The 26025-nt window shown below is 43.2% G+C and overlaps 1 protein-coding gene across 1 annotated transcript in view; it reads left to right on the forward strand.

The window, feature by feature from the left end:
• The window catches only part of mfr (ferlin family C2 domain-containing myoferlin misfire), a 383091-nt gene that overhangs the window by 302792 nt on the left and 54274 nt on the right, over positions 1 to 26025 (forward strand). The window contains exons 8-22 of the mRNA XM_075669201.1: positions 372 to 429; positions 2458 to 2589; positions 4822 to 4884; positions 5876 to 5960; positions 6893 to 7008; positions 8270 to 8310; positions 11655 to 11841; positions 13817 to 14003; positions 16551 to 16765; positions 18301 to 18409; positions 19121 to 19295; positions 22356 to 22476; positions 24122 to 24222; positions 24977 to 25064; positions 25732 to 25848. Coding sequence (XP_075525316.1) covers positions 372 to 429; positions 2458 to 2589; positions 4822 to 4884; positions 5876 to 5960; positions 6893 to 7008; positions 8270 to 8310; positions 11655 to 11841; positions 13817 to 14003; positions 16551 to 16765; positions 18301 to 18409; positions 19121 to 19295; positions 22356 to 22476; positions 24122 to 24222; positions 24977 to 25064; positions 25732 to 25848 — 1795 coding nt within the window. The remainder of the gene's footprint in view (positions 1 to 371; positions 430 to 2457; positions 2590 to 4821; positions 4885 to 5875; positions 5961 to 6892; positions 7009 to 8269; positions 8311 to 11654; positions 11842 to 13816; positions 14004 to 16550; positions 16766 to 18300; positions 18410 to 19120; positions 19296 to 22355; positions 22477 to 24121; positions 24223 to 24976; positions 25065 to 25731; positions 25849 to 26025) is intronic.

Here is a 26025-nt window from a genome sequence, read left to right on the forward strand (position 1 = left end):
GCTTGTCCGTGTCTAAAAGCGCGGCTGTGAAAGATGGCGTGGAAACCGTTACCCCATAAGTGCCAGTTTCATATTGCGGGTGTTCTCAACTGCTCTGGGCAAGGTGACGCATCGCTTTGAGACTGTTGTGAGGCGTTCGACTAGTCTCTACAAGCTGAAGTACTGTATATGCTTTAACAAATCTGCTAATAGGATTGTCACTGAATGTAACTCAGTCGATTAAGACCTACATTACTAACAAAACCCAGTGCGTAGGCGCACTCTTTTTTTTTTCATCCAGTTTGTATCGGAGAAATCCCAGCATTCTCCGCTAGTTCACTGTTGCATTATGACCCAAACAATAATTTAACCGTCTTCTCGGCCATTCGCAGGCCCAAGTTAAGACAAGACATCACCGCTACGTCGGCACTCAAAGCACAGGATTTCCAGGTGAGGAAAGTCAATTGCCGGTGGCATCTGTATAAAAAAAAGTGAAGACTGTGTTCGTTTGTAAGTTCGTACGAACACCATATTATGCATAATACATAACTATACATAACTGGGATAGGTATATACATAACTGGGAATTATACATAACTGGGTTATGCCCAAGATTTCTATCACCGGCTTCCTTGGTGTAAACCACTATCTGCAGCGAATTACGAGCGTAGTAGGGCCACTCAGTAGCGCTAATGCTCTCAGTGAAGAACTTTCAAAAATGGCACCCTGAACACAGTGTTCGTTTCCTGTTCGGAAAATAATATCTACTTTTGTATAACCTGCTAAAATAATAGGTGACCAACCGGCCGCAGGATAGAACCAGCACGTAGATAACGGGCATATCGTGCCTGTGACTTTGATGGTTCCATCTGAGCGCATAACTGCAAGCATCGAGCATCACATCAGCTCGAGGGAAGTCTATAACTTGCGGGATCTGTCCTCAGCTATGACAGCACTCCGTTATCTACAGAACCACATACCTACCGGCCAGCTGCAGTATTGACGCGCAACATCAAATTTCATTTATGTAATTTATGTAAGTTGTACGACATGCAGCTAAGTTAATAATACAGATGAGACCCAGGAACACATCAGTATGGGGGCGCTTCCTTATCACAACTACGTATGAAACTCGTCTGGGTTTAATTTGTGGTTAATAGTTTCAATTATGGAATTTTAATGTTGCGCGTCAATACAGCAGGTGGTCGGCAGGTATGTGGTTCTGCAGGTAACGGAGTGCTGTCATAGCTGAGGACAGATCCCGCAAGTTATAATGACTTCCCTCGAGCTGATGTGATGCTCGATGTTTGCAGCTATGTGCTCAGATGGAACCATAACAGTCAAATAGACGATATGCCGCTTATCTACGTACTGGTTCTAACCTGCGACCGGTTGGTCACCTATTATTTTAGCAAGTTATACAAAAGTAGATATTCTTTTAAAATAGGAAGCGAACATCGTGTTCAGGGCGCCATTTTTGAAAGTTCTGCACTGAGAGCATTAGCGCTACTGAGTGGCCCCACTACGCATCTAGTTCGCTGCAGATAGTGGTTTAAATCAATGAATCCGGTGACGGAAATCTTGAGCATAACCCATTTATGTATAATGTAACATCATCAAGCATTCAGCTAAACTTTCGTAATACTAATATTTGTTACTGAAAGGCTGTTTCTTCATGCCCGAACTTTTAAACCGTCCTCACTGCTAGCGTGTATACGCAAGTCTTGTACGCGAGTTTTGTACACGAGTGCATGTCAGTTTTAGAGTGAATAGCGCTTTTCTAGATTACGCAAAGGCAAGTGGGCGTAAGTTGGTGTTGTTCTCGCTGTTCCAGTTCGCTCTTGAGTTGCCTGGATCGCGTTCTTAATGTTTTCATAACATTAACGAAAAAATCTACATCAAAATGAGGGAACTCGCTCCAGAATGCATCGACATCGAGCAGCTAACTCACCAATAAAAGAAGGAATTTTTGTAAGACCGATAGGACAAGAAGTGCAGTGTTACTTTGCAATGCAATCAGCGAAAGCAACAGGAGTTCGACTAATAGTAACGACTATGTGAAGCTAACAAATAAACTATAAGAAAAGCAGAGGCCAGCTTAACTCTCCTCGTGATTAAGATGTAGTAACTATAGCTAAAAATATAGGAAAGGGAAAAGGAAGAAAATACAGCCCTCTGCTGGTGGGTGCCGAACCCACAACCTCGACTTAACGCGTGCAATTCTGCACGCGCGAATTGTAGAGCTTCGCACATACCATGCACATGTTGCGGGCTCGGCTGCCGCCAGAGGCAAATTCTTCTCTGTTCAACTTTACAATCTGTTTTACTGTTAATTTCGCATTTCAATTTAAAGGTGGTTTCACGTGTGCGTGTTTTTTTCCCTTCACTTTATTGTCTCTGGTAGCACAGTAGTATTAGAATTATCAAGGATATATTTGTGCTTCTTTTGTTTTTTGTTTGTTTGTTTTTTACATACAGGTCTGCGTGACAATAATTGAAGGTCGACATCTTGCCGGTCTCAACATGGATCCAGTAATATGTGTGCAAGTTGGGGACCAGAAGAAGTATACCTCAGTTAAGGAATCAACAAATTGTCCATACTACAACGAGGTGAAGCTTCTTTTTTTGCGTGTGTGTGTTTGGCACTGGGAGAAAACAGATTTAACATAGGCCGCTTACTTCTACACGCTCTGATTATACCACGAGCACGTACTGAATAACGGCCTTCACACCTTGGGTTAGGTTAGGTTAGGTTATGCTTCCTTTCACACACAAATGCATACAGCTTGTTGAACTTGTGATAGAGAAGGCACGGAAAAAAATTTCACATTCACCGCAGCTTGACTGACCCCACTCGCCCATTCACACAGCAGGAGATAGCACAGTTTGCTACATAATTAAGAGAAAACAACCTCGCGAAAGAAGAAAGCAAAGTAGCAACTCAATACAGCATGACGTATCACAATGGCAGATCGCTATATGAAATCAGCAATAATAAGATAATCAAATATGAAGGTTTAATGCTGGACAGGAGACCTTCAAGTTAACTCCAGTTTCAAGTCAGTTTGCATTGGCTACGCACGTTTGCGTACTACATAAAAATAAAGTCATGGTACAGAACTCAATCAATCAATCAATCAATCAATCAATCAATCAATCAATCAATCAATCAATCAATCAATCAATCAATCAATCAATCAATCAATCAATCAATCAATCAATCAATCAATCAATCAATCAATCAATCAATCAATCAATCAATCAATCAATCAATTTTATTAATAAATAGAAATACTATACAGATAGAGGTATACGCAAGGAGGTCCCATAGTCAAAACTGAATTGGGACCTCCTGTTCATGGTTAACATAAAGGTTCATTTGGCAAGCAACAGCAGGTCAATCGGCACAATTGCAGTAATGATAAATAATGATATACAGATATAAGTAGATGAAGTACTAAATAGACAATATATCGGCGGTAAGCAGTATTGCGAAACTAGATAAAACTAAAGTAAAGGAGGCAGAAAGAGAAAAATTAAAGAAAAAAATTAAAAAAGAAATTACATGTTGGAGCACATAAGAATGGGAAGTCAAAAACCAAATTCGGATTGTACAGTGCGCAGTGTCACTTAGATTTCACATAGCAAAACATTTTTCTGTTATGTGAAAGAGTTGGAATAGGAACAATGTGCAAATGTAGTGCGCAGAAAGAGGGGAAAATGGTCAGGAATGTCAGTTTCAAGTACTCCTGCATCAGGTGGATTCAAAAGATTAGACAATGCATGATCGATTAGAGCGTTAGAACCCCGAAGAACTGAACGAGTAACGATATTGATAAGACATTCGTAACCAAAACTCTGGAAACAAGACGAATAACTGACAGAGCTCGGGGATGACTGCAATAAATTTATGACCGTATCACCCATAACTATGACAGTTTTTGTCTCCGCGGATAACTTAGCCATCATTTTTTCGAGAGAAATACAAAAGTCTGGAATTGAAGAGGAAGGTGAACGGTAAACGCAACCAAACATGAAGTTTCTATCATCGGTGTTAAGAAAGTTAGGATCGAATTCCAACCAAACTGATTAACAGTTTTCAATATATAACGCGAGGCCGAGTCTTCGTTTGTACCGGATTCCGGACGAGATATAGACAACTGCACCGCCGTAGTTACTGAACTGTCTGTGTGTATACTCTGATTTATAAGAACGGAAATAGTACAAATTTTTATAATCTTCGCTAAGCCAGGTCTCTGAGACTGCAATGATTGAAAACGTAAAAGAAAGTGATGAAAGGAGATTCTGGAAGTCGTCGTGATGTTTGCGGAGGCTGCGTGCATTGAAATGAATAAGAGAGTGGTTACTATTCTGAAGGAAGTTATTTAACTCGCTAGTTGTGTAATATGACACCATGATGGAAGAAAGGGGTTAAGGGAGGCACAAGCTTATTGCCCATTAGTTAACGACCACTAGGTCTGAATCATCAGCAGTGTGGTACAGTCTGGTTTTCTCGGTTTTTCTAGCTTTGATTTGGCAGGTGCTCATCCATAGAAATTGCCATTTGTGTTGTTTTTTTTCAAAGCCAGCGCCTTTGAAAAGAGCGCTTTGTTTCGTGGCGTTAAGTGTTCATTGACGTAGACCGCACTGTCAACAAACGCTTTCACACTGAAAGTAAAGGGAGTCCAGACGCTCTGAGGAAAGTCATCGAAATAACTCATTGCGCTCGTTATGCGTAGTGTTAGGCTGGATTCGGAATATTGACCACAAAAAGAAAAGCACCGTTCCCAGAACGAGTAGAGAGAGCTAACTGATCGATTTCCTTCGTTCTTTTCTTTTCAGTACTTTGTCTTCGATTTTCACATGGCGCCGTCAATGTTGTTCGACAAGATTGTCACGCTAACGGTGAGTAATCCGAATGTATGCTTGGCGTGTGCAGGTATAGGTTACATTTAGAACTTAAAAAAAGTGTTGTGTTGCGCGTTTTATCATTTTTTTTACGTAAGTCACACGTTCGACTGAACATATGGTCGTATTATAAATAAAATATAGACCACCGAATGTTGGTTTGCGATTTGTGGTGTTTTGACGCCGTGCTTCGAGAAGAAATACTTGACTGCAGCATCTCCGTGGCAACCGCGATCCACTTGGCTTAAAATCACTTCACGCAATGGAAAACACTCTAGAATTTCACATGCGTAGGGCTCCACTCGTGGACTGGGGTGCGCCTACATTACGTTTTCGCTGTGCAAAGTTTACTGTGGATATTTGCTCGCCTGCGACAGTGTTAACCCATCCATACGTGTGTGTGTTCACGCAATGTCTTCAGAAGTTATGGAAAACTGCACTGGAGTAGAGTACGACATCCGCGTTATGCACTGTAGCGATGATATATATAGATAAAACTTGTGGTATGGGATGCCCTAACTGTGGGCTCGATGGAAACAACGACTGTGATCATCTAATCAAAGGTCTACGTTACAAACTATGACGTGGCGTAAGTACCGATCAGTTTACGAATAATTGCATAATGGTAATCAACGACGGCAACCAGACAAAGCGCCTAATAATCAGAAAGCGTTGTGTTCGTACGCAAGCTGTAACAACTTTGCAAAGTTCTTCACTCCCCTACTCAGCCGGCGCTAAATGTAACTTTTGCAATTCTGTCCCGTATTGGAGTGACAATAAATACTTAAACAGATACAGCATGCGCATAGATGCAAATTTTGCAAGCGTATAGCAAAAAAAAATCATTCAAAGAACGAAATCTCCTTCAGATGCAATTCTGCATTAGTGAGTTACTTTCTTCGAGGATCATGTGTTCTTTTTTTCTTTTTTTCGGGGTTAAGTCACCCTGTTTGACACATATTCTTTTTTTTTTTTTTTTTTTTTGCAGGCGTTACACAACCGCAACATAATTCGTTCGGGAAAAGTAATCGGCAGCTTCAAGCTCGACGTTGGGACGGTCTTCAACCAGCCGGGTGAGGAAGCGGAGCTGCTTAAAAAGATGTCACTTAAGTTTTCACTGTTAACAGGTTCTCTCGTAATTTTTTTTAGAGGGCTCGAAGCACAAACAACGATACCTCTCTTGCGAATTTAAAAGAAGCTTTCTTGTGCATGGGCTTTGGCAGGAGTTCACTTTAAGTCATTATTACGCACTGAAGCGCCAACATAACAGACGCAGCAAATTTTTTCACCGTGTGGTGAGCGTGAACCATATCACATTTTCATTCGACAGACCTTCTTGAAGTAAATTGTGGGATTTAAAGTGCCAAAACCACTTTCTGATTATGAGGCAGGCCTAGAGGAGCACTCCGGAAATTTCGACCAACTGGGGTTCTTTAACGTACACGTAAATCTAAGTACACGGGCATTTTCGCATCCTTCTTGAAGTAGCACACGCAGATAGTCAGAAGAATGTGAGGGAACTTGTCAACGTGTGCACATTAAAAAGTACGTTGGAGGAAAATACTAGAATCGCACCAGCAGAAAAAAGAAAGATTCCTCAAATTTTGGGAAATCTAATAAAATTGGTTCTTTTTGAAACCGCGTGTATAGGAAACAACAAACACAATGGCCAATTTCACGTGACAGTTTTAGAAAATAGAAAAAAAAAAGAAAACATGAGTATTCTTTACCTGTGGTACGGCTATAGTCGGAGCGTTATTTGTTGCATGCTATAGCTCGAATATCGCTCGTAAAAAATTCAGCGTTTTGTTGCGAACCACACCCGATTTCGCAGATTACTATGCGTCGTAATCTGTCTTCGTGGGCCTTGTAAATATATAAATAAAAGCACTTTTTAGTTACTTCGTAAACATCATCTTCCTGTTTGTGCGAAGCAAAGTTGGTACAAACAGCGTCCTACTCTGAACACCTAACTTAGTCGGCATTTATTTTTGTTTTTTTTCAGAGCACCAGTTCTATCACAAGTGGGCTGTCCTTACGGACCCGGATGACATGACGGCTGGTCCCAAGGGCTACATTAAGTGTGACATATCGGTCGTCGGCAAAGGGGACACAATAAAGGTTAACATTGTTTCTTAACGGTGATTAAGGGATGCATGCACGCCATCACTCATGATATCAAATCAGCTCACGTCAAACCTGAGCGGATAGCTTTGTAAAGATAGATAAAGCGAGCGTAGAATTATACCGAAGATGAACGGTCTTTGTGTTAGGAACCAAACAATCGCCAGCAAGTAGGTGAATACTACTAGGAATAAAAAAAAGAACGCCCAGATAAAAACAGCACTGATGCTAGACTGAAACCCACGTAACAACAGTTTTTATTTTTGCCAAGCCAATATTTGAGAGTAGAAGCTGGGCGCTTGCTTTCATGCTCTCAACTCTTGGGATCGTGAAGTATCGCGTCGGTGGTTGCGTGGTGCTAGATGTGCAGCGTTGTACAGATCTTCATCGTGTTGTATGTAGTTGCGTAACGCTGTTCCCACTAACGCACCACCTTAAGTATTTCCATAGCATCAAATGGCTCGACCAATAGAAATCCTGCAGGAGTAGCCTGAAGAAAGGTATAGATTTTGACAATCAAAACTGTTGCCAGTGGAGCTCTTTCTAGTTTGTTCCGTAAACGCCGTGCTTCTCTGTTTGTTTTACATACCAAGCATTTATTTACACTTTGATAATTGCCTTTTAATAGACTTCTGAATAGTGCAGCAACAAGTCCGACTAGAAACCAAAAAACTACGCTTTCTTTTCTTTTTCTTCTTTTTTTTTCACTTACTGCACGCGATCGCCATGATAGACATGATGCTTGGGTCATAAGCTAATCCGTGTTCCTTCGTCGAAGTGCTCCAACGTTAACGTTATCAAATTCATACCCGTTTCATCGCAGGCGATATCAGCAGTCGCTCATCGTAGAAAAAATGGGCAAGCGTCCCAAAACATAGGCATTTTAACTTAGTGGACAATTAAAAAATTAAATTATGAGGCTTTACGTGCCAAAACCACTTTCTGATTATGAGGGACGCCGCAGCGGGAAACTCCGGGAATTTAAACCACCTGGGGTTCTTTAACGTGTACCTAAATCTAAGTACACGGGTGTTTTTGCACTTCGCCCCCATCGAAATGCGGCCGCCGTGGCCGGGATTCGATCCCGCGACCTCGCGCTCAGCAGCCCAACGCCATAGCCACTGAGCAACCGCAGCGGGTATAGTGGACCAATGCCAACCTCGCTGTTATTATCACGCATGCATCACGGTTTACCCATCACAGCTGGTAGCGATGGAACGTGGCGTAATTCTCACAACGCTGTCTCGTTCACCTTCAGCCAGCACCGAAGAAGGAAACGGATGACGACGACATAGAAGGGTAAGCTTCACGCTCTTAACGTTAGAAGCCGCCTTTACGTGAATGAGCCAGTTGCGCGTCGCGTCGCATTTCTAGCGCTTCGCATTCACGTAAACAGCGGTAATACGCTAGGAAGGCGCGTCGCATCAATGCGCCTGGCGAGGGTAGATTTGCGGGTCACGCATGCGGCGCTACGTTCTTGCGACGGTTAATGGGCTACATGTAAACGGTGTCGCATCGACTTTCTCGAATGCGCTTGGAAATTCGATGCGGCACGGTCGCATTCATGTGAAGGCGGCTAGAGATGCCTGTTGTATAAATAGCCCCGGGCCACTTGACAGGGAAGCGGTGGTAAAATAGCCGATGCCGTGCGTTAATGGGCCGATAATTTAGTTAGATCAGTAAGCAGTGCTATATTTTATCTCTAATAAAAAAATCTAATGTCTGCGTTTCCTTCTCTTGAACGTACCTAGAGGAACGATTCATAAAAGGCGTGTTCGTAGAAGATTTAAAGGGTCTACTTGCAACGCACCCCAGGGCTTAGTTGCAAATAATGTACTATAAGAATTCATTAACCTCATAAAGTATTAGGCATTTTTTTTCTTATTGCGGGCTAATATTAAATTATTTAGGTGGCTTTCAAAAGAGCCGTATTTCAGCGATTATAATGCAAGCATTTCTGGCCCTACACTCTTTAAATCGCTTTTAAGTTCTGGCTATAAGTGGGAAATCTTCAGAAATATTTTCCACTCGCTTAAATGAAACAGTGATCCCCATTATATGACAGGATATACGAACGGCCTTCTGTATTTCTGAACTTTTTGCTTTCTAATTATGAAATTAAAGTATGGGGTTTTACGTGCCAAAACTACGATGTGATTATGAGGCACACCGTAGTGGGGGACTCCGGAAATGTGGACAACCTGGGGTTCCTTAACGTGCACCTAAATCTAAGTAGACCGGTATTTTTGCATTTCGCCCCCATCGAAGCCGCCGTGGCAGGGATTCGATCCCGCGACGTTGTGCTTAGCAGCCCAACACCATAGCCTTTAAACAACCACGGCGGGTTTCTGCTTTTTAAATTCACATGAACACAAACACGTGTTCCAATAAAATAGCCGATGTTACCGAACACTATTGGAGAAACATGTAAAATATTATCGTATTATATAGAACACTCTTTTGCACACCCCCATAGCTGAAACCATATCTAGGATCGACGTCACATATGATTCACACACGTATTGTTATTTTACGTGGAACGCCGTTCTATATAGATGTAGGGAAAATATATGCGAAAGTCTTCCACTAATAGCTGGAACTTGTGTATAATGACATTAAAGTGTATGACGGAGAAGGTGGCGGAAACCGGAAGGGCGGCGTTGAGATGTTAAAGGCGGGATAAGTAAGACCCAATTTACTAACAAGTACTGAAGATAGTGAAAGGAAAGCTCTTAACAAACACACCGGCTAGGAAGGATTGAAAGGGCGTAGAGAGAGAGGGAGAGAAATAAGAAATAAAGGCCGGGAGGTTCACCAAGGTCGCGCTTGGTTTGCTACCCCGAGCTTGGGGAAGGGGAAAGGGGGAAGTAATTATATGAGATAGAAAAGGAGAGTTGTTGTACGCGCACACGAATATGAATTGTTACGTCAGATATAAAGCCAAGCCCTGACCCATCATCCTAGGAAAGTAGCAGAAAGCACTGCATATTTAATTTCTTCTGCTTCAACGTATATATATATATATATATATATATATATATATATACATATATATATATATATATATATATATGTATATATATATATATATATATATATATATATACATATATATATATATATATATATATATATGTATATATATATATATATATATATATATATTTATATATATATACATGAGTCATAACAGGACCGGGCTGAACAGCTAAGGAGTAATAGGGCCAACAGATTTTGTTCCCCATGAAGAGGGACAAAAGAAAAAAATGCGCCCCTAAGGCGTTCACGTCGTCTGGTTCCCGCTGACATAGGACTACATTAACGCGGTGGCAGCGACATCGTGTTATCTGATTTGTCACTGTTACTGCAGCCTTCGCTGTCTCTACTTCTTCGTGATCCCATTTGTGTCGCACATTCCTGTCTGTCTTGCCACGCGTAAATTAGGCGCTGTCAGCCCGCTTTGTTCTTCAGTCTGTTTGTGTATGATTTTATTTTGTAGTCTTTCATTCAGCGAGGTAAAACTTCGATGCGACTGAGTTAACAAAGATGTAGGGAAGCTATCCGCTGGTTGGGGCTATTTTGACCATAGCTACACGTTCACTTCGCCTAAAGATTCGCACACAAAAATTTACGCGAGCGAATAAAAAAAAAAATGTGTCATGAAATGGGCACAAACAACAAAGGACGTCTTTCTTCCTTTCTTTCTTTCTTTCTTTCTTTCTTTCTTTCTTTCTTTCTTTCTTTCTTTCTTGTTCGCTGTCTTTCGGCACTTTTCGCGAGCCTAATGGAGTGTTACAAAGCCCGAATGTTCTCTTCTTTCTGCTCTGCCACATAAAGATTGTTGTGTAAAACTGAACAGTTCTGGAAATTATCTCTTCACTAAAAAAATGCCTTAAACTTAACACTCTATGCCATGTTGGAAGGTTTATATAGCGGGTAGCCCTGTTTTCCATAATACGACTGTACAAGTAGCTGTTGTCACAGACGCATTCCAGCATGCTATTGGTATTACTCCCCATTCCCCCCCTGCCCCACCTCCCCAATCAACTGTGCCGCTTCACAAGCGTTGCTGACGACGATGATTGCTAATGGCGTCCGCTTTGAATAGTGCTAGCCCCAAATAGTCACCTACGCTGCGTGAGGTAATCACGTCAACTATAGAAACTTAGTATTTTGCATATCGATGCTTCATCTTGCAAAGTTGCTTGCGGTTGTGACGACCCTATCTTGATCACGTTCCTGTTCTTTCTTTCTTTTTTCCACCACGACTCCAATCATCTCACGCTTTGCTGACCTGCACCGTTGACTAGACAATATCCCAACAACTGTGAACATGAACATCAGAGCTCCTTTTCTTACATCCCCGTCGCTTGACGCCTCGCCAGCCTCCTCAGAACAAACACTGAAGTGATTATGCGCAGATCAGCACTGGCAAGCTAATCTGCATCATGCGCGTCCGACAAGGACGCAAGTGTCAGCAGCTATAGCGGATGCGGAAGGCTTTAGTTAAATTTTTTTGTCTACACAGGATAATTACTTTGAAATATTACACATCTAGTTGGGTGAGCAGGTCCCTCAATCTTTCCAGTATTATCTAACCCTTTCCAAACGTGCGTCCTCTAACGTGCGGATTGTCCGAGCAGGAACCTACTCCTGCCGGACGGCGTCCCCGCCGAACGCCAGCACGCCCGCTTCATCGTTCGAGTGTACCGGGCTGACGGGCTGCCCAGGGTCAACTCGGGCCTAGTCGCCAATGTCAAGAGGGCTTTCTCGGGCGAGACCAGGGAGCTCATCGACCCCTACGTGCAGGTGTCCTTCGCTGGACTAACCGTGAGTGTGCGCGGCGATGGTTCCCCGAGTGGGAGAGGGAGAATGAAAAGCTTACGTAATCCTTAATCATTTGCCCCCTTTATCCAAAGAGTCGAATTGTTGAGAAAGATGGTGAAATTGTCTGTTTAAGCAGGCGGCAGATCTTTGTTTGGAGATAAAACGACGCATGAGACAGCAGAAACAGAGATATCAATTATTTCTTATTTTTGTATAGCAATTATTGCTTTAAAGTGCTTCGGTGTATTTTTTGCACGAGTCCTAACTGATCATAATAGCGTAGAAACATGCGTCTCTCGTTTGGGTGTAGCATACTTGAAAGTTTATCGTGTTGCATAAACGAGGTTTTCCTGTTTATTTTTTTCTATGGATCGATCATTGCTCATGCTAATTTGGAGCGAAAGACAATATAGCGGCGTAACAGTGTGTTGCATTGTTCAATTCTTGCCAATTGTGCCGCACATACCTGATATTAGTTTAAATGATATTGCGCGACATAAAAACGACACGGACGTGAAAGAAGACGACACACCAAGCGCGTGGTGTGTCGTTGGTGTGTCGTCTTCTTTCACGTCCATGTCGTTTTTATGTCGCGCAATATCATTTAAGCAATGGATTACCAACTTGCCCGGAATGCTGCTCTCATAAAGATATTAGTTTCCTTTTTAAGTATGTTATAGGATTGTCCTGCTCTTTATTCATGCATTTCTTATTTTGTTGCCTTTCTAACTGTTTACGATTACTTAGGCAAGTGGCTGTTTATGGACACGGTAAAGAAGTAAAGAAAATGTTCAGAAAAGCGGGCGAAGTAGCCTACAAAGCAGTACTGAGCGGCCATTTCGGCCACATCAGAAAACAGTGCACTGCTACAAACCAAAATCAATCAATCAATCAATCAATCAATCAATCAATCAATCAATCAATCAATCAATCAATCAATTGCTTTAAAGTCGTCTAATATTACTCTTCTCAGAAAGTTCACGAACGGAGGAGTTTCTTTTGAATAGGCTTTTACAAGGCGCAACATGTAATGTGGGTGCCATACAGCACGCTTTCTTTGTTTCTGCATGCGCATATTCATGAGGTCTAGGATGTTTAGGGCGACACTGACCCCTCTTGGAAATTAAACCGCACAAGAAAGCACCATATGTTACTTAGTTTATGAGCCTATGAACTGTAACCAATGTACTATACACATGGTTAGTTTTTATGGGGCCCATCTTCATGACATTTGAGAAGTTGAGTGAGAATAACGTCATGCCGTCTAAGTTTTCTGCCAGTAGTTGCATTCAACACATTATGTGTCGTTGGAATATATACCCTTATCGCGTGTGCTATAGTACATAGCATTTCGTTCGATAGGCATTTAGTCGATGTTGTGAGCAAAAAAAAAAAAAAAAAAGGCGGGGGGGACCCAATGGAACCCATTTTCAGTCACGATCATAGGAAGCCAACAGGTAATAATGCCAAGAGAGGCATTGGAAAAATTATTTGTTTTTTAAAGTTGAATGTATCAATGATAAATATGGTTTCGTATCCCAGCTGCGGCTACTTGTTTTTTCATGCATTTTCATTTTCTTTTATTCACCATTTATACATTTCACTTAAGGAACAAGTAATTTGCCTAATTTTTCTTTGATACCATTGTCCGTTAGCTTCATATGATTGTGACTGATATATACGTACCTATCCTAAAGACGAAGAACGCTGCTGGTCAGAAACAACGAGGCCCGACATATGCAAAAACTACTCACAACTGACCTCCTTAATATATATATATATATATATATATATATATATATATATATATATATATATATATATATATACACTGTAAGCTGTCGGCTGCAATTTGTACTGAATAGGACCCAAATATTTCGCTCTCAACTAAAGGCGCACTTCATCGGCCTCGGTATAACGCTTAGTAAGCGCGCTTCACCTTTTACAAACATTACTTGAAACGGAGCGACTTTTACAGGGGCGAACAACAGTGAAGAAATCCTGCTGCTCTCCCGTGTGGAATGAGCAGCTCGCGTTTACGGAGATGTTCCCGCCCCTGTGCCAACGAATCAAGATTCAGCTGAGAGACAACGACGCCGTGAACGACACGGTGGTCGCCACGCACTTCCTCGAGATGTCGAAGATCGCCAACGAAGGTGATAAAGGTACGAATCGTAGGCTTCGCCATTGTTACAGCTTGGTGTAATCTTAAAGGAATGCTAGAACGAAAAACAAGCTCGAATGTTTTGGTAAATTTTATTGGCCTCAGACTACTCGCACCAGGTCGCTGTGACGTCATGAATTTTAATGGCTTCTGCTCGAACTTAGCAAATCCTTAAAAATAAACTTAAGAGTAATTCTGGGGTTTTAGGTGCCAAAACAACGAACTCATTGCGAGGCACGCCGTAGTGGGGTCCTCCATATTAATTTCGACTAACGGAGGTTCTTCAACGTGCACCTAAGTGTGAACGCACGAGCGTATTTTTTTTTTTTTTGCACTATAGACCATTTCTCTGCTTAAAACAGACTTCCCAGAAGAATTCCGGTTAAGCCCTCTAGAACAACACGAGTTACTATAGCCTATAAATTTATAGAACCTTCCAGCTGGCATCAGCTTTGCCACAGAGTCTGAGTGTACAGCTGGTGAATTCTGTTGTTAAGTGCAACCAAATAAAAGCCCATGCGTGAGCTCGACGCATGGCACACGTTCTCTATATCTGAACATATCAAGAATATGTACCTACAGTATACTATGCGGCAATATATTTCCTTTTTCTCGGCTAACTTGACTGTCAAAAATGCATGACCGAAAGTTTTCTGGGTTCATGAATGCACTGCTGCCACAACGTTCACGAGAAGGGTCTATTCTCGGTGACAAGCTACGAATTGCAAACAAGTTCCACCCACAAAAATGCATTGCATCGGCCCTTTCACCTACGAAGGAGAGCCTAGTCAGCTGCAGTCACGCTCACAGCTCGACGACATTGCTCTGCTAATGTAGGTGCTAGGGTAATTGAAAAATAAAAGGTAGTTGTTCCCGGCTAAACTGTTTCGATTGTCTAAGCAGTGACCATTAGGATCACCCATGATGTTTGCCTAGACTTTCAGATTTCATCCCGTAACTAGTGACACAAAGACATACCTGTGCGGGGAAAGGGTTGTTTCAAACATACGACTCCACTTCACCACTTATTCTGTAGCCAACAAAGGCGAACCAGGAGGAGTTCACTTAGATTCGTTTTGCTCTGCCACTTTAGATGCTAGGGTAATAGAATAGACAAGCTCGTGTTTTCAAGTTAAAATATTACCTTTCGCTCAAGACTAATCCCAGGATCACCCATACAACTTGCCATAGACATTCAGGTTTTATCGTGAAAGCAGCGACAGAAAGGCCGATCTGAACAGAAAAATAAGAATACAACATTTATTTGTGGTGATCTTTTGTCCGCATCGCCAAATGGGAAAGCAGTTGTTTTAAAGACACGAAACCGCTTGACGTAAGGTAAGTAAGCGAACGTAATTGGTTGGTGTATCCATGCCAACTGTGTTCCAGTTCGCCAGCGTACATATGACGTTTAACCTTTACGGTGTCTCCGACTATAGAAACCGACGCAACTCTATCGACACGCGAATCAAATGCTGAAACAGTTTGTCGCGGTTTGTCGCTTTCAGTTGACATCGTTGACATGATGATAAGAGTTCGGACGGAAAGCTCCCAAAAATATTGAGGCTTGACGTTGGTATCAGCTTCCTACCGTGGTATTTGTTTTCACTCGTTCACTCAAATATAAGGGAAATGACGGAAAACGGAAACGTTGAGGTTTCCGTTTAAATCAAAATACAATCAGCAAGAAGTTAGTTTTACAAGCGAAATTTAGGCGCTAATCACACGCACCAAAGCGGAACGTCCAGTCTGCGTATTTACATACATTCACACACACTCGAGGCCATGACTGCTTTTAGTTGTCACACTCAAACCGCGTTGCTTGTGCTAGCACAAATAAGGTTGGAAATTATAGCGCACCATCGTGTGTCTAATAATTGAGCTTGTAGTTCAATATTAATCGAAGCGCGCATTCCGTGAGCATAAATAAGGGTAACATACAATCCAAGTGCATAGATCTCCTAAAATCAACTACAGGTAGAGCGTAGTCTGGAGAGAGGCCCCTCGTAGATCCGTTAAACGGTAACTGAAGGCATGTCTCCTTTATTTTAAACTGTCACACCTTTCTTTCATGTTACATAAAAACAACTATTTTATCTGTTACAATGCCGTCTTTCATTTATTATTGCGAGCGTCTCACCCATGCGCGCTAGCGAACTTCTTAATGGCTGCTGCTGTTCGACTCACCTCGAGTCATGCTGCCACTCATGCCACAAATTAAAGTTCTGCGAAAGCCACGGCAATGTATTCGTTGCAAGCTGTTTTAACACGTCAATCAATCGCTCATTCACAACTCGGTCTGATCGATCGATGAGCTACTCAATGTGAATAATTCACTCAGTTAATCGGTCACTGACTCGAAAGTCAATTATTTGACCATTTAGTCAGTCAATTAATTAGGCGTTCGGTAGGTTGGTACGTCAATCAATCAATCAATCAATCAATCAATCAATCAATCAATCAATCAATCAATCTATCTATCAATCAATCAATCAATCAATCAAACAATCAATCAATCAATCACCATCTCTCCTCCTTTCTGGCGCAGGCTTCCTTCCTACGTTCGGCCCATCCTTCATCTACCTGTACGGTTCCACGCGCGAGAAGTCTCTCTTCGAAGAGCACGCGCCGCTGAACGACGGCCTCGGCGAAGGGGTCATGTACCGGGGGCGACTCCTGATCGCCGTGCGCACAGAAATCTTCGACGCGCTCGACATGACGCAGTCCAGCGTCGACCTCGAACCCACGCCGACCGTCAACGAGGTGAGTGCACGAGGCCGATCGGCGGCGCCGTTTAGAGTCGTAGAGTTACCCGGAACAAGTTAACTACAGGGAACTCCGACGGGTGCGATCGGTCACCTGCCACGGGAGCGATGGTTCGCGGCAATATTATGCCTACTCTTCATGTTCGTGGCATCAAACGTCCTCGCGACCTTTTCTTTTTTAATTACCCTTTGTATTTTATATATTTCCCAGCACAAACAGTTTCCTGAGCACGCAAAGGCCTGTACGCAAATGCGTTATCATTGCCAGTCGTTGCGCTGCTAACGCTGACTAAAACGTTGCTAACGCTAACGAAAGAATCGATTTGCTAAAATCTAGAAGCCGTTCGAAGCTAAAAACGCGGAAATGTAGCCTAATGACGTTCGCTGCTGGTCATTCCTGCGCAGACTGAACTGCCGTACTCGAAGGCTCTCGTGGACACCATAGCGCCAGACTTTCCGAGGGGAGGGGGGGGGATAAATTTGGGATAGAATTCCGCGGTTTAAAGTCGACGCAATCCAGTTTTTGTTCGTCCCTCTGCAGGCTTCCTTCTTAGTTGTTTGAGAGAAGCATAGGGAGAATCGAGAGGGCTAGATTTTTGTAATTTACAACCACAAGAAGCCAGGAAACAATGAAGTCAAGGGACAAAAATAGGGAAAATGAACTGGTTCTCCTTTAAATTGGGTTGTAGAATTAATAGAAATGATAAGTAAAACGCAGATGAAAATGGACGAAAACACAACATGCCGCTGGTGCGAAGAATGGTTAAGAATAGGAAAAGGAATAGCACTTTTCTTTTTGTGCAAGCAGTTTGCCGTGCGCCATACGCGCTTATTATTTGTTTCACGCTGAGGGGGCAGCACTGGTGGAAGTGGTGGAGGCATATCGGACAAAAAAGAAAAAGAAAACATACACGTGCATGACATTCCCTACGCTCCCATATGAATCCACACTCTCAAAGAACAAATATGAGTTCCGCATAATGAACAGAAAATTAGATTAAACTGACACTGTGTGAGCACAGACGAACATATTCGGCACCCAAAAGAGAGTTCTGTTGGGTTTGTTGGTAGATGCACATTACGGAACGTTTGTGGGCGCCTACTCCTTTTGTGTACGCTGATTTTACTGTAAAGCTTGCTCGTCGTTTGCGTAGATAGTCAAAACGTTTTATCGGCGTGATCTCCGAACCAGGTCTAACCAGTTTTGCCTATATTTATTTATTGTAATCAAGAACGTGTAATAATACAGAAAGAACGAACGAAGCTATACCGATGACACAGGTTTTGCCTGTCTATCTTATACGATGATTTCTCATTGTTATATTGTATATGAACGTATATTCTAGCATTCGATTGTGTTGTAGACTGCATCAGTACCTTCATAAGCCTTGCGCTCATGCATGCATGGCTACTATTTCCTTTTTCTTCTGCATGTAAACACACGCGTGCGCAAATGCGTGTTTTACAAGTGTGGCCCTTAGTGCGTTTCCCGCCAAACTTGAGTCATAATCCCGTCTTCCTTACCATTTTCAGGCCTCCTACGCAAAGAACGAGAATTTTCTCCTTTTCGGGACTATTCTAGAAGCCTCCATGATCGACAGAAAAGTTGGCGAGAAGCCAATATACTTTGAGCTGAGCATAGGTGAGTCGCATTCTCTCTAACAGAAGAAAGTTTCACATTTTCTTGTTGGGTGTCCCGACTATCAAACTAAGGTGACCGCGTACGCACACGACGTGTATAAGGCTTCTCAAAGAGGTATAGGCGTAACTACTGCGCGCTTTGAATGTGAAACGTACGCATTGAGAACCTGCACGCAAGAGTACTGACAAGGCGGATTTGATTGGTGCTTGCCGGTACCGTGTGCCCAGCACGTTCTGTAGAACCTCGAGCTTGCATCGCGTTGAAAACGTCAATGATAAATGACAGCGAGGAATCTCGAAGGCTACGTTTCTTTAGGGCTGCACGCGCCGGAAGTGACGGCGGAGCCAGAGACACGTCATGGCCGCCGCGTTCTCGACACGCTCTATCATCTCAACTGTGCGCCCTCTCGCACTCTTCGTCTCGCTTTCTTTGCTTCGACCTCAAACGACATACCTTATTTTGTTGTAGCGCAAGCTGAACAAGGACAACAGGAAGGCACATCTAACACACACAGCGCTAAGAGAGCCCGTTGAACGAGACATGAAGTCGATGAGGGTAGCTATAGGGGCTTGTTGGTACGGCATATCTTATCTTGTTGCAGCGCAAGCTGAACAAGGACAGCAGGAAGGCACATCTGACACACACACAGAGAGTCTATTTCACGATGCGCCTCTTCGCCTCGCGTTAAGAGACCACCGTCGTGTGTCGCAGGCAATTCGGGCAACACCCTGGACGGGGCGAGCAAGTGGAAAGACGACTCGCTCGAGTCTTCCAGCGTCGGCGGCGGCGGGGACGACGAGAGAGCCGCGCTGCTCGAGTCCGTGGTCGTCGAGCCGGTCATCTCGCACTCCACCAGCCACCCGGTCAAGCCCGTCACCTCGGACAGGTGACCGACGCACGCGCGAAAAAAAGTCTCGATTGGGCGCCAAAAGGATTAGACTGCGGTGCACATTTATGTCAATGCGCAAGTAGCCCTCTCGCTTTTACTGGCGCGTCTTATTCATACTGGGGCGACGGCTTTGAGCGGCGCATGAGTCGTAGTCCGAAACAAACCGGAACCTGTCTCGGGCTAGTCCGTTTCGGAGTCGAGTCGAGCAGTGAGCAAGCCTGTAGCCGCCTCTCTTTTATTTCCGCTCCACATCGATGCGACGCGACAGCGTTCTGCACGCGCCGCGTGAGTCGATTTGCCAGTCTCGGTCTCTTACCTTCTCTCCTTGCGCCATAGTGGGATTCGCCTTCCTAGCGCGTTGCCGTCGTGTACAGGGATGCGATGATCAGGAAATGCGATGCGCTGTGCCGCTTGTCACGTTCAAGTGAACGAGGCCACTCACATGATATCTTCGGATTTCTATCCATTGCTGTAAACGAAGGTGCTGCATTTCGTAACCTTAAAGGAAAACCAGGTGAGACTGCGAGTGCCTCAATAATTTACATAAATAATGTAGCGATTGTTTGACGTAGTAGTTCTGCGGAAACGCGCAAGGTGGAGAGAAGTAATGAATAAAGGTAAAATCAGACACCCACCCGTTCGTAGCACTTGCTACAAAGGAAACCCATACGGGTTCCTCGAAAAAAAAAGACTCATAGTTGAAGGAAAATTCGTCCTGGTACGGGACACAAACCCGGAACCACCGCCTTTCCGGCGCAGCCGCTCTACCATCTGAGCTAACCAGGCGGCTAGCAGATGGCAGGGCGAAGTAGAAGTTGTCGACAACACGAAGCACCCGTTTGTAGCAATTGCTACGAACGGGTGGGTGTCTGATTTCCCCTTTATTCATAATGTAGCCATTTATATATATATATATATATATATATATATATATATATATATATATATATATATATATATATATATATAAATGGCTACATTATGAAAAAAGGGAAAATCAGACACCCACCCGTTCGTAGCAATTGCTACGAACCCACGTTTTCGCAGTATGCACGTTATGATCTTGCCAGTTGAGCTACGGCAGCGCTGTTCTCCCGTACACTTTTTGGCGTATTTGCGTTTCACTACTAGAACTAACCTTGGGTGTGTTAGCCAGCGTCACCACTCACAAACCTAGGTGGCGGATGGGGAACATCTTTTCGCCCGCAGGCGTCACGAGTACGTGATCTATGCGGATGACGTCAGCTGGTCAATAAACCCATGCATGCTACCTGAAGGCACGTATCATATCAATGTATATAAGTGAAGCACAGAATCACATGATCTGGCACAGAAATATTACAAGGATCATGTTAAAAGTCACAAAGGACACATCCGAGCCACTAACAATGTGCAAATATGCGCATCTAAATGTGAACGGCAGACTGAAAGTCTTTACGCACAGCAACATTACAACACCATTATACATAAGTTTACTTGACTAATAATTTGTATGCTACGAATAAAAAAATAAAAATAAAAGTGATATCGCAGACGCTGTGTGGTCGATTCTCCGGCAACCCTTCTTGTCTCGAGAGTTCCAGTGAGCCGACAGATCCATGTGCCAAGTCCGCGAGCCAAGCTCGCGTGCAAGCTCGCCATGGAGGAAGGAAAAATATAGGAGAGAGCATTATGTCACGCAGCCAGCCTTGACAAGCGGACGCTCTGTGAAGCCACTATGGCGGCCCAGCACGTGACCCCTTGCGTGGAAATCGCGGAGCAAGGATCGAAATTTGCTGAGATGTTTGGTTCCCAGTAGCTATGCCAGTAGTTTTTATTCGGTGTGCGTTTGTTCGGCTGCCCTGCCGTGGCTCTGCCTACAGAGTGGGAACACTAAAACCAACCACGCACTTTGACGTGCCGTCGAGTGCGATCACGTGTTGGCCCATCAGGTTGGCTTCAATCGCCGTTGCGGTATGCTCCCTCATATCTTTTTTCCTTCCTCCATGAAGCTCGCCTATCATAAGCCTGTCGATTCCTCTTTCGTAAGGCAGTCACCTATTTGTTAAACATATCCTCACCATGTATTAAGTTTGTGTCTGCTAGACCCGCTAATACTGGATTTTCAGCAAACATCTTAAGTTTTAAAGGTTGCCTCTGGAAGATAGCACAAGGCGGACATTACTTGCACAAAAAAATGAAATGTGTAATGAACTACTTAACAAAAATTCACCTATAGAGTTTTTTAACTAATTACTTATGGAACACCTTGCAATTTACAAATTCTAGCGGGTGAGACTGCACGCGACGCATATCCACTTGAATAGGATTGCGGGGATGGCACTACTTACCAAATATGTGTCGCAAAACTTGCGGTAAAAATACAATGTCGTTCCACTTACTTACTTAACGAAACATCGTTTTATGCACTGAAGCACAAGAGTAAGTGGAACGCCAATGCATTTCTCCAAATGTTCGGGAATTAATATCTCGAAACTGGTGTCAACCTGAGAATTCGTTCCAAGTGTATCCGACTTGTGAGCTCCCCGGCTAGAATTTGCAAATCGCAATATGTGCCCAAAGGCATTTACTTAATAAGTTAAGTAATACCTTAAGTTACTTAATAATTAAGTAATAAGCTAAATCAGTGAATGTTTGTTAATCAGTCGATTATGCATTTTAGTTTCCTGAACAAGTATAGTTCGCCTCTTCCAGCAGACCAGCTCGAGGACTATAATTGTGCTACTTGCCACAGGCAATGTGTAAAAATTTTTGAAAGTGTCGGCTGAAACACCCAGCATTTCTTCTCAAGACTCTCAGCCCTGCCTCCATCACAGCTCGTCAGAACGGCAAGTCCAAAATAATGCGCAAAGTCACTGTAATACTTTATATTAAAGGTGACCTGGCAGTGGCCGACTTGCCAGTTACAAATCTCAACAAAGTTACAGCAAAGTTACAATAAAGTTACAACAAAGTTACAACAAAGTTACAACAAAGTTACAACAAAGTTACAACAATGTTACAACGAGAAAGGCTAGTTCTTTGGTTTGTTTCACGTTGTGCGTTCGCTGCCCGCAGGTGTTACTACCACCTACCATACGGGGACAACAAGCCCTGTCTGTGGGTTAAGAGCACGTGGCAAGACTATCGGAGACGTCTGTACAACTCCAACATGATCCTGAGGGTGAAAGAGAAGCTGGTAAGATGAACGCGCGTGTGTATATTTCTCGTTCCAAGCGCTTTAAGTTGCACTTGGTAAAACATTTCAACGCTATTGTTCCTTAATACAAATTATACCACACGCATACTTGCAAACACGGTTGCTTCCCTTAAATATTTAACATTGGCATTCACTGTATGGCGAAATTCAGGAACTAATTACGTCTCAGTTTGTGGATGTCATAGGCTGTGCGTCGATGGATTTCTTTTTGCATTTTTTCTTCGACTTTTTGTGTTACTTGCAATTTTTGCATTCTGTTGTGTCCAATTATTCTGATTGCGCACTCGTGACCTAATAAGGTCTGGTCGCTAGTTAGTTGGCTCGATACCCCCACATTGAGAGTTTTGGAAGAACACGGACGAAAGAAGGGCACAAAAACGAGAAAAAGCGCGGACAAAAGAAGCACGCGATTACTAGCCCTGTCCTTGTGTTCTTTTCTCGTTCGTGTCTTTCCCAATGATGTTGCACTAAGAAGGCCCACTCGTGGTATTATGTTGTACGCACTTTGCCGGTAATTTCCCGCTGCCCAATCCTGTTATAGCGCTTTCGGCTGCTGTAAGTACAAGTAAATAAATAAAATAAAACAAGCTACACCACCTGCGTTACATACGTTTGTTCATGTGTGTGTGTTTCTTCTTTTATTGCCTGTGCTTGCCCCCCTTCAAACTAAAGCCAAGACGCCATCATTACCTTTTATAAAGATAAGCAAATGTGCCTTCTGCCTCACGCCTTTGCATTTGGTCTAGTTCACAACATGAAACATTCTAGGTGACGAGCACTGCAGCTGTCCTGACGCTTTGTAATCGTAGCGCAATGTGCGGTTACGTTCCTAAAGGCACGAAACGATGTAAAACAGAAGCTAAGGCACACACATATACACATGTCCTCCTCTTCTGTGTCCCATTCATCTTGCTTATCATGAGAAGCCAATCAACAAACACACCAAGGACAACACAGGGGAAATTATTTGTGCTTACTGATTTAAATAAAGAAATATATGCACATGTCCTTCTCTTCTATGTCCCATTCTTCTTGCTTATCATGAGAAGCCAATCAACAAACACACCAAGGACAACACAGGGGAAATTATTTGTGCTTACTGATTTAAATAAAGAAATGATGAATAAATTGCAATGCAAGTGGAGGAAAAAGCAGCTTGCCGCAGGTGGGGAACGATCCCACGTCTTCGCATTACGCGTGCGATGCTCCAACCGCGTAACGGGTAATGCGAAGACGTTGGATCATTCCCCACCTGCGGAAAGTTGTTTTTTCATTCACTTTCATGGCAATATATTTATTATTTCTTTCATTCAATCAGTAAGCACAAATAATTTCCCCAATGTTGTCCTTCGTGTCTTTGTTGGCTTCTCATGATATGATTAATACAAATCAGGCCCCTCGGTCGACCCCCTTTCTTCTCGTTCTTCGTGCGTGTTTCACATTCGCGACAGTAAAGTACATTTCCTCAAAAAACTGCACAAGCGCGCCCCTTGCGTCTTCTTTGACTGCTAATCAGTTCACGTCGTAACCTATGTGGTGAAAGCGACTCGTTACTAAGCATTTTTTTTCTGGCTGGTTAACCATCGATTCTCTGAATGGTAACGTTCGGTCTATTTTTTTGCAGGAAGCGGGCCTCGCGGACATTCAAGAGATGATACGCCTCGAAAAATCTCACAGCGACCGTCGATTGAGAGGTGTCCTCGAAGAACTGTATACTGGAGCAGAGTAAGTGCAGCAGCACAAGGTAGACTGCGTATTTATTATTATCGTCATCATCACCGTCGTCATCATTATCATCTTAGTTTGCCTATAGTGCATGAGTAAGCATTAAGACCTCTCTCTCTCTCTCTTGTCTTGCATCATTCGTCTATATGCTGTACATTATATATATATATATATATATAATTGTTTAGTGCGCGCCAGTGCTGTTTCTCGTTCTTGTTCGAGTACTCCTCTTCACTTTTTCATTTGTTTCCTTCCATTCCTGCATCGCGATGCAAATCAGACATCAATGAATAATGAATTGACTTGCACACTTATTCTGGTTAATGCATACTAATTAGCTGGTATGGCGTTGCGTCGTGGCGCTCCATTCCAATGGGTAATTGGGATATACAATAATATCGCCAGTTACTACTTATAAACCTTGAGCACTTATGATGTCCACTAGGAGGAATGATGTGTCCTTACTGCCCTGTCGCTGATGTTGAAATGAAATATATGCAGGTGACTTTTTCACTGTATAATTCGAGCTGATAGCTGTTCCTCACTTGCCAGAGTAATAAAGGACCAACCTAAGGAAAGAAAGTGTCCGGATTTTCATGACACGCGGTAACAATGTATAGCAGAAAATGAAGGACTGCCCATGCTGGTTCCTTGGCACCGCGACGGGGGTAACAAGAAGGCTGCAGACATACGCACAATCCACCATCCACACTAAAAAAAAACTTAGTAATGTTAGTTTTTTCTCTCTACGAAGGCGCTATCTTAACCAAGCAAAGAGTCAAGGGCCCACGGGCAAAACCAGACTGGACAAGGAGCGCCTCAAGCACTGCCAACGCGAAATGGTAAGTTGTTCTTGGCTATGGGCACACACACCATAATGAGGGCATGGCCTAACATCGAGGGGTTTCCACGAAGAAACAAGGACGAGGTTAATGAACGCTGTCGCATAGACGTAATCAAATTGATGGTGCAGGAAATATACAAATTAAACACACAAGTATGCAAAACAAACGAAAAGAAACACCTGAACCAATTTAGCGAGGTAGCCGGTTGGTTTCAACAGAAGAGTATTCGCTTGTTGCTCACGCCGAATATTCTTTTTGTTGTTTTATTCAAATTTCATCGCATGCGTTGCGGTGTAGTGATTCGGCGGGCCGCAAAGCCGTCTTCTTATTTCCATGTTTACAACTGTGCACCCTATTTGGCATACATTGCAGTAAATGGCAATACTGGATATAACGAAGTAACGGATATAACGAAGTAATTTTGCCCCCCCCCCCTTCAACTTTTTTATAACGAGGTTCGGGTGTAGCGCACCCAAATCGCCCAATCCAAGGAAGCGCGAAACGCTAATAACGAGAATGTTGGCAACGGTGAGATTCGCGCTAGGCACATGATTTGTGATGCAAACGCTTCAATCAGGCGTTCAACACAGCGTACCAGCTACGAGTTCTCGAAGGCAGGCTGCTCATTTACCTTCTGGTTGCTTCTCTTGTTGCCCTCCTGCAGGATCACGTACGAAGTATGGCAAGGACTATGAAAGCGCTCGTCACGAAGAACTCGTTTAAAGAAAAACTCAGGAGCACCTACGGTCTCTTGCAGAAGATGGCCGAACTCGTCGACGACGTACGTCTCCAAATTTTTTCCATTACACGTGAAAGTTTTTGCCACCTGATCATTTTGTTCGCCAGCTACTTCGACACCGACTTGCTGATACTCATTGTAAAACGAACTGAAATAGCCAGAGTTCTGGTTAAGGCCAACGGGGCAGGTGATGAAGATGAAAGCAGGAATACAAGGTGA

This window comes from Dermacentor variabilis, chromosome 9 (assembly GCF_050947875.1).
Source record: "Dermacentor variabilis isolate Ectoservices chromosome 9, ASM5094787v1, whole genome shotgun sequence".
Lineage (NCBI taxonomy): Eukaryota > Metazoa > Arthropoda > Arachnida > Ixodida > Ixodidae > Dermacentor > Dermacentor variabilis.